Source organism: Sebastes umbrosus, chromosome 19 (genome assembly GCF_015220745.1).
Source record: "Sebastes umbrosus isolate fSebUmb1 chromosome 19, fSebUmb1.pri, whole genome shotgun sequence".
NCBI classification, from domain to species: Eukaryota; Metazoa; Chordata; class Actinopteri; order Perciformes; family Sebastidae; genus Sebastes; species Sebastes umbrosus.
The window spans coordinates 10,529,221-10,543,169 of record NC_051287.1 but is presented as its reverse complement, the minus strand read 5'-3'; the positions used below and the strand labels follow the sequence as shown (position 1 = coordinate 10,543,169).

General features: G+C 40.0%; 2 protein-coding genes across 2 annotated transcripts in view; one reads left to right on the top strand and one right to left on the bottom strand.

Annotated features, from left to right (window-relative positions):
- The window catches only part of vsig8a (V-set and immunoglobulin domain containing 8a), a 66,709-nt gene that overhangs the window by 40,641 nt on the left and 12,119 nt on the right, over positions 1–13,949 (bottom strand). The window lies entirely within an intron of this gene.
- Positions 1–13,949, top strand: part of si:ch211-127i16.2 (probable flavin-containing monoamine oxidase A) — a 37,928-nt gene that overhangs the window by 18,853 nt on the left and 5,126 nt on the right. Inside the window, exons 9-11 of the mRNA XM_037753464.1 lie at positions 3,199–3,357; positions 5,731–5,817; positions 8,539–8,639. Of these exons, the coding sequence (XP_037609392.1) occupies positions 3,199–3,357; positions 5,731–5,817; positions 8,539–8,639 (347 nt within the window). The remainder of the gene's footprint in view (positions 1–3,198; positions 3,358–5,730; positions 5,818–8,538; positions 8,640–13,949) is intronic.

Here is a 13,949-nt window from a genome sequence, read left to right as displayed (position 1 = left end):
TGCTGTGGACATGTACCGTGAAGACAACGTTATTTGATGGCGCATATTGCAAAATGGAAAACGAGAGAGAAAATAGCGAAGGGCAAAGGACTTTCTATTGTAAAACTGAGCTAGCTGACTGGAAACATGAATGGACACAACGCTATACCACCAGCCCTGGGTGCTTACACTAATGTGATCACCCCAGCCCGCTGCCTCCTTTACTGGAGGTGGGGTGGAGATGGCTAGTGTGGGAGTGTGCTTTGACACTGGGCAGCCATGAGGCATCATAGTTGGTTAAAACCAAATTCAAAGAGACATCATCAAGAGCCAGGGAGTTGGGAAGTAGAGGAGAATGTGCTCCTTGAGAAATGTAATTTGTTTTGATCAAAACACCTTTTCACATTTTCAACATTTCCAACATCAACTTTGTAACAGCATCAACAGGAATGAGGGAGGAGGAGGAAAGCCTCGACATCATGTCAGTTGGGGACGCTCCCTCCCATAGACAGTCATTTCTGTGCTGTCGATCCGCTGCTTCTGTTCACGCGGAGCCTTCTATGTGCTCATTGCATCCGTTCACCTCAAAGAGAGGAAGGCGATGCTGGGGTGCCTCAGCTGAGGCAGCCCTAGTGAAGGCCTGAGTGATGTATACTCAGAGCTGAATGGGAATGGAATGCAATTCACTCATCCTTTTAGCTGAGATCAATGCAAGCACCATTCCTGTTTAGATTGAAAACGGCTGGATAGGGAAGAGCACCGTGTATAGAAACAGCTCCTTTCAAAAGGACATCAAGGAACCACCAGCAATGGCCACTGAAGGGAGGCGAAGAGTGAGTTCAGTACAGGACACTGCTACTTCCTGTCTGAAACATTTCAGAGGAGAGTGGTTAAAAACCAACCTCTCTCTAAAACCCAGGACCACAGAAAAATCACTTAGCCACTTTGATAGCAGATGGCAGCAGACACCTTTCCAGTAGAAGATGTAATACAAGAGAACACTGAGCTGACTGAGCAGTTCACTGGAACACTCTTGTCACATCACTTGTGCCAGTCAATGGACCTTGCATTTTCAGCAGGAATAGTTGAGTCTGCATTCCTGCCATGGATTATCTTCTACACAGTGGAGGACATTCCTAGAAGCTTGTCCCTCTCAGGATCCAAATCCTTAGAGGCAGCCTCAGGCTAGGCATCGCATATGTCTCTTCACTTACCTCTGGCAACGCTCCCCAATGTTGGGTAATTTGTCAGGGCAACAACTACAGCAACTGAATCTCGATGTAAAAAACTGAACATCAGCAAATTCTATAGCCTGAAGGAACTTGTTTGTGCATACCATGCAGGCAAACCCTCCATTCTCAACAGTGTATTGTTATGTGGTGACAGGTCAGGCTAAAGATGGCAGCATGTGTCCTGTCTTGAGGTAAAAAGACTACCTGAACAAGGTCCAACAATGTCGTAATTATGAGCAGGGAGGTAGCTGAGGCAGCTGAGCCTAGAAAACTGAGGGTGTGTTTGCGGAACAACAACCTTGTCCAGCATGCTGTGCATCTGTATTGTCAGGACGTGCCTCTTTCCTCTCCTATTCTCCTGAGGTCTAGAGCAGGATGAAGGTACGCCATCATACTTCACGCTTGTTGATTACTCAAATTAGCCTCCCACACAGTGCTCCTAGGACAGATGTCCAGTGCACAAAAAGGAGGGAGGAAAAAATTTGAAAGAAACAAAAAGGATGGTTTGTCGGCATAGAGTCCTAAATCTCATGTGATTCAGAGTGGTTTTGCTACTTCAAATATTTTTTTTATTGTAAAGTAAAATGCAAGAATGTTCTTCTTAAAGCAGTACTTGGGTGAGTGCAAGTGCACAGTGCACGCACGCGCACACACTAGTTAGAAGTGATACAAAGATTGTTGACAGTCATCCCTATATTGTACCATCAGTGCACATCACAAAATGAATATATGCATGAATAAAACTTGTCTAAGTGAAAAGTCGTTTGATGCTCACGCAAAACAGCCTGTAATGCCCCAAAGCGTTGGTTGCAGGTTCATCAGAGTCACTTACTTATTACATGAGACAGCAATATTGCCAGTAGGCTCCACATAGCATGTGCAAGAGAGACAAATACTTATTATTTTATGAGATATTTGTATTACAGTCATAGGTCTCATGCTATCTTAGGAAGTGCCACAGCATGGTCTTGACATTGACATTGACATTATAAAATCTGCCCATATGAAATGTATTCAACCCAACTATGAAGTAAAATATATAAAAATATATACTTTGTTTTGACATACAACATACCATGTTTTTATGCATCATTGCACTTCATGTTGGCCCTTTTTTATACAGATCTCATGTATGTATATGGTAGTTTAGTACCTCATATTGTAGTTATACGACACTGTATATTTTGTGAAGGACATTCCTCACATAAAACAAATTTAACTTCCATATAATACAATGGTTCTGATGCTTTTTTATTCAGTCTGGAGCCCAACATTCACTACTGCTTTTGATTCTTATATGCACCCACCGCAAAGCTATAATATAAGCAAATCAAATGCACAGCATTCAGTCAACAGATTGCTCATTCTCATTCTCTTCAAGTACATGCATTGTGTGGTTTCTATTCAGTTTAGGAGAGTGAATGATCCCATCTACTGAATAATGTATCTACTGTAAGTAACAAGTTGCTGTTTAAGTGCAACACACATCGGCTGCGTTGTGTAGCTCTGTGTTAAATCTATTGACACCCAGAGCACACAATGAACGTGCCATACTGTAGAAGTAAAAGTCACAGTACAGATGGGATACCAATCTGGCAAACTAATGTAAAAATGCTTGGCGCATTTGTTTTGACATGCGTTATATGTCGTTATTGTATTTCACATTGTAACAGTTGCTAATTTACTAACAACTAATACTAGTGTTCATTGGCTTGGTCAAGGATGCTGGCAGAATAAGGCAATTCAAGGAATCAAATTGCCCTCAATTTCAATTGGCTTTTTACATTCTTGCAGTGTATAGGTTTATGGCAAGGGGCGTACTTATACTTACATATTATAATTATAATATCTACAGCAGTCATTCCCAATTCCCATTCCCGGGTTGCGACCCACAAGTGGATCTTAGGGTCGCCAAATACATTTGTAGAATTTCTTCTGTGATTGTGGATATATGATTGAGCTGTCAACTGTCTCTGTTTATCTACAGGCTTTTTGGAGGGAGAAGGGCTTCTCTGGGGAAATAGTGGCAGGATCCTCCAGTGGGTGTCCATTCTGTGTTACCTTTGATGCCACCACCCCCAGTGGTAATGCTGCCTTGGTGGGCTTTATTGCCGGCCAGCAGGCTTCTCGATGGAGCACCGAGGAGGTAATGGCTTATCAATGTAGAGACATACAATGATTAGTATTTATCTATAATTTAAATATGCCTTGCTCTATGCTTGTAACAACGCTATGCCTTGGGCCATCAGTTTTCATTTTCATTGTGATTCACTGCAATGTCATTTTAATTCATAATGCATAGAAATGGTAAATGAGAAAAGTAACTGATGCATATTTTTTTCATCATCAGGGTGATGTGTTGTAATTTATTTAAATTGATAATGGATATAAGCTGTAGTTTGCCAGATAGGCTCAATTTGTGGGCGGGCATGACATATTCCATTATTGAGGGCTATCCCTGGTGATATGACATGGTTTTCAATAGCTTAACTTTGGATCTGGTAGTTTCATTAGACATACGTTGTATGATAAATCTATTTGTTCAAAATTAAAATGTAGGTGTATGTTAAACTATGCCTCCTTCTGGATATAGTACAGCTGGATTTTAAGCATCACATTGTGCTTTAACCGTTTCTCATGCATGGTAGGGTTGAGCCTGGTTAAAATTTGTGTGGACACAAAAGCAACAGTGTGCATTGCCAAAATTTAAAATATGCTCATGTGGCAGCATAAGGAGATTTTTATGCAAGAACAGCACATCATATAGTTTGAGGAGAACAGCGGGGTGCTCATGCCAATTTCAATGACTATTACTTTGGTTTTTAACTAGGGGTGGGGTATAACAAACGTTTAATTTTGGAGCTTCTTGATATCTGTGCTGGATTTTTCTAACTTCCATTTATGTCCATCGCTCACTTTATGCTCATCTGGGAAGCGGCCGGGCAAACAAGTTTAATAAATAAAAAAGTAAGTAAGTAGATGCTTAGTTTAATATGCACATTTATAATATTGTATTGTTCAACACAGGCTATTTTTGTAGAGACATTAAAATGATGACAATAGAATAGAAAATAATGTTTTTATAATTTTTTTTGGAAGTCACTTTCAGTCGAAAATGGCGGAGGCGTAGCTCTGCTGCTGGGCGCTGACGTTGCAATGGAACAACCAATTGACTTTCACATCAATGTACGTTTTTTGATGGTACTCTTCATTACAGAGGTAGTTTTTGATCTCTATATCTGTAGTGCCAATTATTTGTCTTGAAAAAACAAGCTTTGCACATTGAAAGTGAAACAGAGACTACTTGTCATAAAATGTAGATATACATAGAGCCACTTGATCGTAAATGATTATCCACTAGGTAAACAAGTAATCCCCTACAGACTTCTCTTAACTGAATTATTATATTATAGAATCAACACATTATCAAGTGTTAAGGAATTCTTTTCTACAACATATTGGATTGATGCAGGCTTAATATCCCTTTTTACCTATGTTGTCGATTGATTGAAGGTCACATTGCACTTCGGTAACTGAATACACATTTTTCTCACAATAAGCCTACATCCTCTCCTCTCTCCGTCCCTCGCCATCCTTGTGTGTTGACATTTTGATTTATTCCCAGTGCTTTCCCTTTACCTGAAAAAATAAATAAAATACAGCATTGTCTCTAGTGTTGTTTTGGCATTTCAGTCATTAGCCTGACTTGCTACAGAGCTCAAGCTTAGCCGTCTACCCGCGCCATGCTGCACAAAGTGCTAAATAATTAACCTCCACTTTCTACTTAACTTCTAAAGAGAAGAAAGTAGTGTTGGTGTGTGTGTGAGGCAAGTGGACATCAAGGTTCCAATTATACACGGTTTGTGCTGTTTAAGTCAGATTTCACTGTATATATTATCTTTTTTTTCATATTTGGCTCTCATACAGTGTACTTGGTTGGGTGTTGGGTTTTTAGTGTAATTGTATTGATTTGCACAGGTAGAGTCTCACATTAAAGGGCTTTTTTTTCTATGTAATTTCATAGGATTTTCAGCCGACACTATTCGCAGTCCTGCAGCAAATTAACATTGAGATTTTTTCTTTTTATAAATTCCTCATCAAGAGCAATTTGGCGCCATTCTTCAATTTATTCTTTATGTTTCTGTAAGGAGTGTATCAAGAGACTGATTTTCAGCTCCAAATTATTGCACAAGGGTGTGCTGAGAGTAAAGGTAAAGTGACATACAGATGAGGAATCTTGGACAGTTTTGCAACATCTGTCAACATGTTTTATGGTGATCTTTCCTTTTGGACTGCAGGCCACAGCTGCTCTCTACATAACTCACCACGTGAACTAATACAACCAGGAGCATGTGCTGACCACGCTTGAGTTATTCAAATTGACTGCTGCTTCCTTTGTCTAGCTTGCACTAGTTTCTTGAATATGCATTCATATAATTGCAGCCTGCTGTTATATTTTTCATGGGACTTACATTAGTAATGTAACCATGTTGGCACAGGCATTTCCATCTGTTTGCAGGGTGGGGAGAGAAGAAAAGCTGTGCTTTCCAGTCTGGTCAAATACCTAGGTCTTGAGGCCGCATCCTTCATCCACTATGAAGAAAAAGTAAGTATTTCGGTGGCAGATGTCTAATGTAATAAAACAATAGTTTGGTTTGAGGCGAAATTTTTAGTGCCAAAATTCAGTCTCATTTGTTACCCTGGAACCCGTGGAGGAAAGCCATTTTGTGTAGCAAAAGCGTGCGTATCTGTCAGTAAAACTGAACCTAATTGATTTATTTATAGACTTATAGTGTACTAAAAAAAAGCAGTTGCTAGTTAGCTTTAGCTTGATAATAGTTAGTCTTACTAGTATAACATTACAACACAAAACAATAACACAAACAGGGGGCCCAACATGAGATTACTTGTGATAGTCACATTTTATTACCTCTAATTTTGTATTCCAGCAATGCAATTGTTAATCCACATTCAACAAATGTGCAAATGTGTACTACAAATGTTTATAACATGATCCATAATCCCCAAAAGAAACACTATGGAAACATATATAAATGTCACAGATATGATTACTATCAAAACTGAGTACTCCTGAATTAACAATGACATTGCCATCATAAATTGTGTTAATAGGAACGCCGGTAGGCAGCATGGGATCATAAAGCTTTCTTGCGAGTTTTCAAATGGCTCAGGGACAGAAGGCAATTTATTTTCTGGGATGGTAGAGGAGGCCATCCACAGAAATATACTAGAAAAAGGTGACTTGTCATTTTTCCTCACTGTGCCCCTTATGGGCAGCTGCAGCAGTGGACATACTGTACATGCCTATGCCCGTTAGTAGTAATGTCCCAAAAATAGACGCTCATTTCTTAAACTGTTTTATAGTCAGAACATGAAAACAAAAAGAATACATTGTACGAAATCCTTGGAAGGTTGGCAGGGAAAACCCACTGAAGGAGGGCAGAGCACATCCTCCCATTATGGACACACATGAGCTACTAGCACTACTAGCCCCTCACAGGAGCTCCATTAAATGGTGCACAGCATACATTGGTAGACTGTTAAACAGCACATTAGTCATGCAGACATATGATTGTAGTCCCTCGACTCCTCACTTCACTGTTGAAAGGCAAGATTAAAAGGAAAATTGCCCTGAGGAGACTCGAGGCAGGGTTGTTAAGGGAGAAATCACGATTCTACTTTGTAGAAACTCAATGGGAACATAATTTTATAGTAAACAATAACTCAAAGCTTAGTGAAGAGGAAAAAAATGCGGATAAATTGATGGTGATGTGTTGAGGTACATTTTTGGTCTAATTTGGTGGTAGCCAAATGGATTATCAGGGTTTATTGATATTTTACACTGATTATTTTTGTACTTATTTACTTAAAGGGAGTAAAAGTGTGTTTTGAGCCTGGACTTAAAAGAGTCAATGGAGGGGATAGATCTGATAGTAAGGGAGATGCTGTTCCACGGTCTAGAGGCTGCAACAACAAAGATGCGGTCACCGTTGTGCTTAAATTTAGAGCCAGGAGCCCCAAGTCACCGAACCTGAGGGACCTGGAAGAATAATAAGGGTATAGGAGGTCTGTGATAAAAGGATGTAGGGCTTTAGAGACAAACAGGACAACCTGAACCTTAAAATCAATTCTGAACCGTACTGGCAGCCAGTAGAGAGAGGCCAGAATAGGGGTTATACGTTCCTTTTCCAGGTACCTGTCAGGAGCCTGGCTGCGGCATTTGGGACCAGTTGCAGGCAGGAAAGAGATCTGACTGATCCCAATAGGAGCTGCTTGTCAAACTTAGAGGCGGAATCAAATATCACACAAAGGTTTTTGACATGGGGTTTAACAAGGGTGAACAGGTTGCCAAGACTGTTGGTAATCACTTTGATGGAGTCAGAGGGACCAAATAGGACAACTTCAGACTTGCTTTCATTCAGCTAAAATAAGTTTTGTGCCATCCAACACTTTATGTCCTCAAGGCAGTTCATGAGGCTGATTAGATTGGACCGGTCGTTTGTTTTCCGGGAGATAAAGCTGTGTGTCATCGGCATAACAATAGAAGGAAACGTGTTTTTGAATGATTTGGCTGAGGCGAAAGCATGTACATGGAGAACAGCATGGGACCTAGGATGGAACCTTGTGGGACCCCACAGGAAAGAACTGGGGGAGAGGACAAATTGTCTATCTTGATGGGGAAGCTTCTTTTTCAAGTTAGGAAGTGAAACAGTTCAAGGCAGAGCCATCAACACTGACCCTGTAATAGAGAAGATCTATTAAAATGTCAAGGTCCGCTGTATCGAACGCTGCGCTGAGTTCAAGTCGAGTCAGGATTGCACAGTCCCTGTTCCTCTCTCTCACCGTTGAGAGAAAGCACAGTGTCCATGGCATATGTTGTGTTTTCATGAGCTGTGCTATTCAAAATAAAATTTGACTAGATTAGATTTGGGGAGGGTCATTTTGTTGAAATAAAGCCATGTTTTTTTACTGTGCCAGCAAATACTACAATGTTAAAGGTATAGTTTGGTTTATAGTTTTGAAATGAGGTTGTAAAAGGTATTTTTCCATTGGGGTATTACTTACAGTACAGACGGCCAGCACGCCCCCAGCTTGGAGAAATAGACAAGAGCACCGGCACAGGAGCAAAGCAATATAATGCTGTGGACATGGCCAGCAGCAAAACATATTTTAGTCACCTAAAAGAAAGGCTCACCTAAAACAAAAAAAATCTATTTGAATATATGGTAAGTTAACCTTTAAGTAGACCCCTTTTCAAAACACCCGAACTATCCCTTTAATTTCTTTAAACTTTTCTGCTTTACAGGACTGGGCTAAGGAAGACTACAGCGGGGGCTGCCCTGTTAATGTCATGGCACCCGGTCTGCTGACATATTACCACCCTAGCCTGAGGAAGCCCTGTGGCAGGTAATCACCCCACCGATGACAAATACACCACAGCATCACACCTTTCCTTCTCCCTAGACTCAAAAGAGTCACCTTTCCTCCGGGTTCTCACCAGAACAAATGGTTATGTAGAGGAATGTATTAAACCGGTAAACCGTTGACAGTTTCTAAATCTTTGATATACATTTTTTGAGTTTATAGTTCAGTATATTGTATCATTGTACACAAATGGCTGTATGAGTGGGTAGTTGCTGGATGATCATTCTATTTTTATTCCCCAGAAACAATGTTTGCACTTCACCCTGCCAACCAGGTATTACTCACTAGCACCCGATGCCTACAAATCATTGACATGAGCCGTGGGAGTGATTATGCCTTCGCTGATACACATTAGTCCAGTTATAAAGAAATGGCAAGAGGCCGTCAGCAGTGGCGTTCTCATAGGAAAATGTCCTATAATCCATTTCTAATGGCCTGTTCGGAGATGCACACTGCTGAACGAATGAGAGCGAGAGGTGGGGAGGAGGATCCAGGTAATGCATTTCCATAATGACATTAAGTCTGTGGGGAACAGAGGAAGCTCATTACATAACATGACTCAAACGGTGGCATGGGGCGGTAGCCCTTATCCACATTCCTACTCCATATAGAAAATGGATCCTCAAGGACATGCTGTGACCTTGACACAAATCCAGTACGTGTAATGAAGACAAGCCCATGCTTGGTTTACAAAAATGCTGCTGGTTCTTCAAACATATAGTCTTTAATGGCAGAGCGGATTCCAGTAGAGTCTGTTGGATTATGGGATTTTGTTTGGGGTATTATGAATCTCTTTGAATGAGCACAAATTCAATCATACAAATTTATGTAACAACCTTTAATATAACCTTCTTTCACATGAAACATTTTGTTTTGTCAATAACTACTTCAAAAGCCTTTTCAGCTGCTATACACCTAACTACTCTATGAGAAGAATGTTTCAGTACTTACAGAGGCCATCAAAAATATTTGTTTTGTGAAACAAATTCAATGTAAATGTAGAAGTGATTAGAAACATAAGCAGTGTTTCCCATACATAGACTTTACTTGGGTGGTCTGCCCATATATCTACGGCTACCCAGGTATATTTGGTGACCCATTTTAGCATTTAAATTTTTTATCCGTCTGTGAGAAAGACGCCATCCGCGATCGATTTCCTTGTGTATCGCTGGGGAGCAGATGGAGAGCCCTGCCCTGCTTGTGAAGCCTCGGGCTTTACTGCCTCAGCTGTCCGGGCAGGACAGACCCACGGGGAGCCGCAGGATTACAATGCGCCCCGGCGTGCTGCTGCACTCTGCTCACCTGGGACTGAATCCCGGTATGGGGGACAGACTGCTGAACGGGCTGCACAGCATGGACTGCAACCTTATTGGACTGACAGGCTTCTAGTGACACATTATACACACACAAGGTTCATTCCCATCCAGGCCACAGTGATTGTTTTATAGAAATCTTGTAATCCATTGTTTTACTGCTTAATTTTTCGTTGAACATGACAACATTCTTGTCGCAGATCTGTCTCCAAGACAGTGTAATACTCCCGCACGACCAACATTTTCTTTCATTTGTTTTTGTAAACAAAACACATGCGGTGTGATCTTAGGTGGATACTATGCCTGGGTGCTCAGGACTCAATTCTAGTTGTGGTGAGAGAGAGTAGACAAAAGAATGAGTCAGAAGAAAAAAAAGTTGCCAAGAACTCTGAATATATTGACCCCAGTGGGCTCACGCTTTACTGAGTTAACAGCTCCAAAATACAAGCAAAATAAACTCTGCAGTGACTCAAGAGTTGATTCGTAGGATGCTGAGATTTTTCAAAACTAAAAAAAATGTTGTTTGTACAGCACCTCGCATGGTTTAGATTATTACTACCAACAGAGAAGGATTAGTTCATTCAACCTATGATACACAGAGTGTAACAGAATACATTTAAAATGTTTGAAAACTGTGTGTTAGTTTTAAATTGTTCAAGAACAGGATTTAATATTTTACTATTTCAGAAATCGGTGCAGAGAATAAAAATTATGTGCCACAAGTCTAGTTATGGCACCTAACTCTGACAATTACAAGTGGATCTCTCCATCAGAGGTCTACAGGCTTAGCAGTTCATCTCTGTGTGTCCACATAGTGAAGTTTACATCCATTCAGCTATTTTAGGATTAGTCCTTCTCTGTTCTGGCTTTTGAAGGGCAGCAGCACAGTTCTGCTCCTCATCATGAAATACTAGAGTGATTCCACAGGGAGCCCCACAAAAAAGTAGAGTTACAATATATTCTTGTATACACAGACGTCTGCTTCTTATAAGGACAGAGTCTGATGTTTACCCCCCAATATGTACATCAAAAGCCTATAATGGATATCTTCAAAATAACAATATATTAAATGGCAATAATTGTCACCCAAATATGCAGCTCCCCTCAACTTTATGTACCTTTAAAGTGAGTTTCACCGCATTGTTTAGCTGTCCAGACCGCAACTTTACTGTTCACCCATTTTAAGCTGATGGCTCTCAAAGCGTAGTTTTCAGCTGTAGCAGGCAGCTGTTTTCTGTGAAAAAGCTCTAAAAACCCCACTGTACACTACCTGCTCAGCACCAAACAGCAGACAGACAGTGGGTGACTAGCTGGTGAACATAGTGGAGCACCTAGCAGCTAAAGTGCCAGATATTTTCCTGAGGGAGTTAGTAAAGGCCAGAAACATAGATAAAGTGAGTTAATATTGGACTTACATTCACCTTACACCTTAAAGAAACACCACCCAACAAGTCAAATGAAAGAATGATGACCACTGGAGACAGAGCTGCTGCACAAATCTCCTCCATATATCCTTCTCTGAAAAACACTCGAAAAAGACTAGAATTTGCATGAAACAGCCCTTGAGAGGATCCCATCCGGCCAACAGTGCGATTATGATATGCCAATACAAAGGCCGAAAGCAAAGTGGCTATTTATGCAAGGACAATCCAATAAAACAAATGTGCTTCCTTGCTCTCCTTAACCAAGGGCGTCAAAGAGAAAAAGTTAAACAAAAGTAAGCGAGAAGAAAATGGTAAGATGCTTCTGGAGCCAACAGTCAAGTAGGTAAAAGAACAAGTCTCTATTCTCTTCCAATATAACCTAGTCCTGCTGAACCTTTCAACAAAGGGGGAAAGGACTCTGACCCTGTATGACCATAAAGAACAACACCAAACTGAAATCCTTAAGATCCCACTAGTACTCACAAATAGATTGCGGATTTATTTCAACAAGGAAAGTATAAAAATTGTGAATTGAAGTCTGTACCACCCCTCATACCTCAGGGAAGTATACAGCATTCCAAAATACACAAAGATTAGCTGTGAGCGAGGTTGTAAATGAATTTGGTCACATTGAACATCCTCCAAATATCTATTCACGATCCTCACACCAAAAGTTGGCAACAGTATCCACCACACAGAAAGTTCATGGGACTTTGTCAACACATCTCTCGGAACTATACTTGAAATAGACGAGATGATTGTGTCATTATGTCTGGCTGACAAGACTGTATAGTAGAAGCACTGGGGAACCAATTGCAAGAACACCAAACTTTGAATATTACAACAGATCTCAATTCAGAACATTGATTAAATGTGTGTTGAAACACCATATAATCAAACCCAGTGGTGCATTCTGTTGGCATAAACAGGCTGCAACACAGATTAATTAGTCTCCACCATTGTTGTTGATTAGGTCATCATAAGGACAGATATACACACCTACTGTATAATTTTTTGGGCATTGATTACAGATACCCTTTATTACCAAATGTAAAAAAAATAGACAGGAAAGGGATTAAATGAAGCCTTTTGTCTCAAGTATTAACTACAATTCAATCTGTCAGACAGTTTATGCAACACTTCATATTTCCACTGGGGCTGTCAGTCAATTAAAAAAAATACTTGCCATTAATTGCATGATTGTCCAAAGTTAATCATGAATAATCACAAATGAATTGCAATTTTTTTATCTGCTCAAAATGTACCTTAAAGGGAGATTTGTAAAGTATTTAATACTCTTATCAACATGGGAGTGGGAAAGTATGCTTGCTTTATACAAAGGTATGTATATATTTATCATTGGAGATCAATTAACGACACAAAAAAATTACAAATATCATCCAGGAACCCTCACAGGTACTGCATTTAGCATAAAAAAAATGCTCTAATCATATCTAATATCAAATCAATGGCAAACTCAAGCCCAACAGGCAACAACATATGTCAGTGTGCTGACTTGAATATGACTTGCCCCAAACTGCATGGGATTAACATAAAGTGGGCATTTCTGTAAAGGGGAGACTCGTGGGTACCCATAGAACCCATTTTCATTCACATATGTTGAGGTCAGAGGTCAAGGAACCTCTTTGAAAATGGCCATGCCAGTTTTGCCTCGCCAAAATTTAGCATAACTTCTTAGCGTAGACAAGCTAGTGTGACATGGTTGGTACCAATAAGTTCCTTAAGTTTTTTTTTGTTTCATTTGATACCAGTATCTTCACTCTAGCTTTAAAACTGTGCCCGCTATTCCCTAAAAATTGCAAGTTGCATTAATGGGTTAAAGTATTTGTGTCAAAACGTTATTATCATATTAACTTTGACAGCCCTAATTTCCACATACAGACATTTTATTTTAGAACAAATAACACCAGTTTATTCCAGAGAATGCTTTTGTCACTGTGATCAAATGCTTGAGAAATGTTGATGACGGAACACAAAGAACGTTTTAATCTTCCTAGAGTCTGCATTTGTGCTTAAGGTGACAATGTGGACCTGTTTCTTTCAGAATCCATTTTGTTCATCTGCTGTTACAGTCTCTTACTCAGCCCATTGGGAAATGTGATTAAATTGAACACAGCAGAGCAGTTTGTATACAGCCGAGGTCAAAATGATATCCCACTAGCTCAGAGGGATTGTTTTATCTTTATTCCCAGTTTTAGAGATTGGATTAATCCTATAATTGTGCATTTCAGGAAATCCACCACGTTGACTTTAAATGGTAGTATATTCACATGCTTTACCTTTCTCAACACAAAAACGAAGCATTTATTTTGACAGAGCACTAGAGTCGTGGGTGCTATCGGTTTCACTTAACTCATCTTATAATCACCTTTTTAAAAAAGACACCAATCTAGTTCAATCAAGACCATAAAGCGGTCTTTTTAATCTGACAAGCTCTCACTCTTCTCAGTATAATGCTGCGGCTCATTATACTGTTTACTGCCACCTGCTATGCATGTCGCTGTAATGGTTGTGTTGATTGATTTCTCCTTACA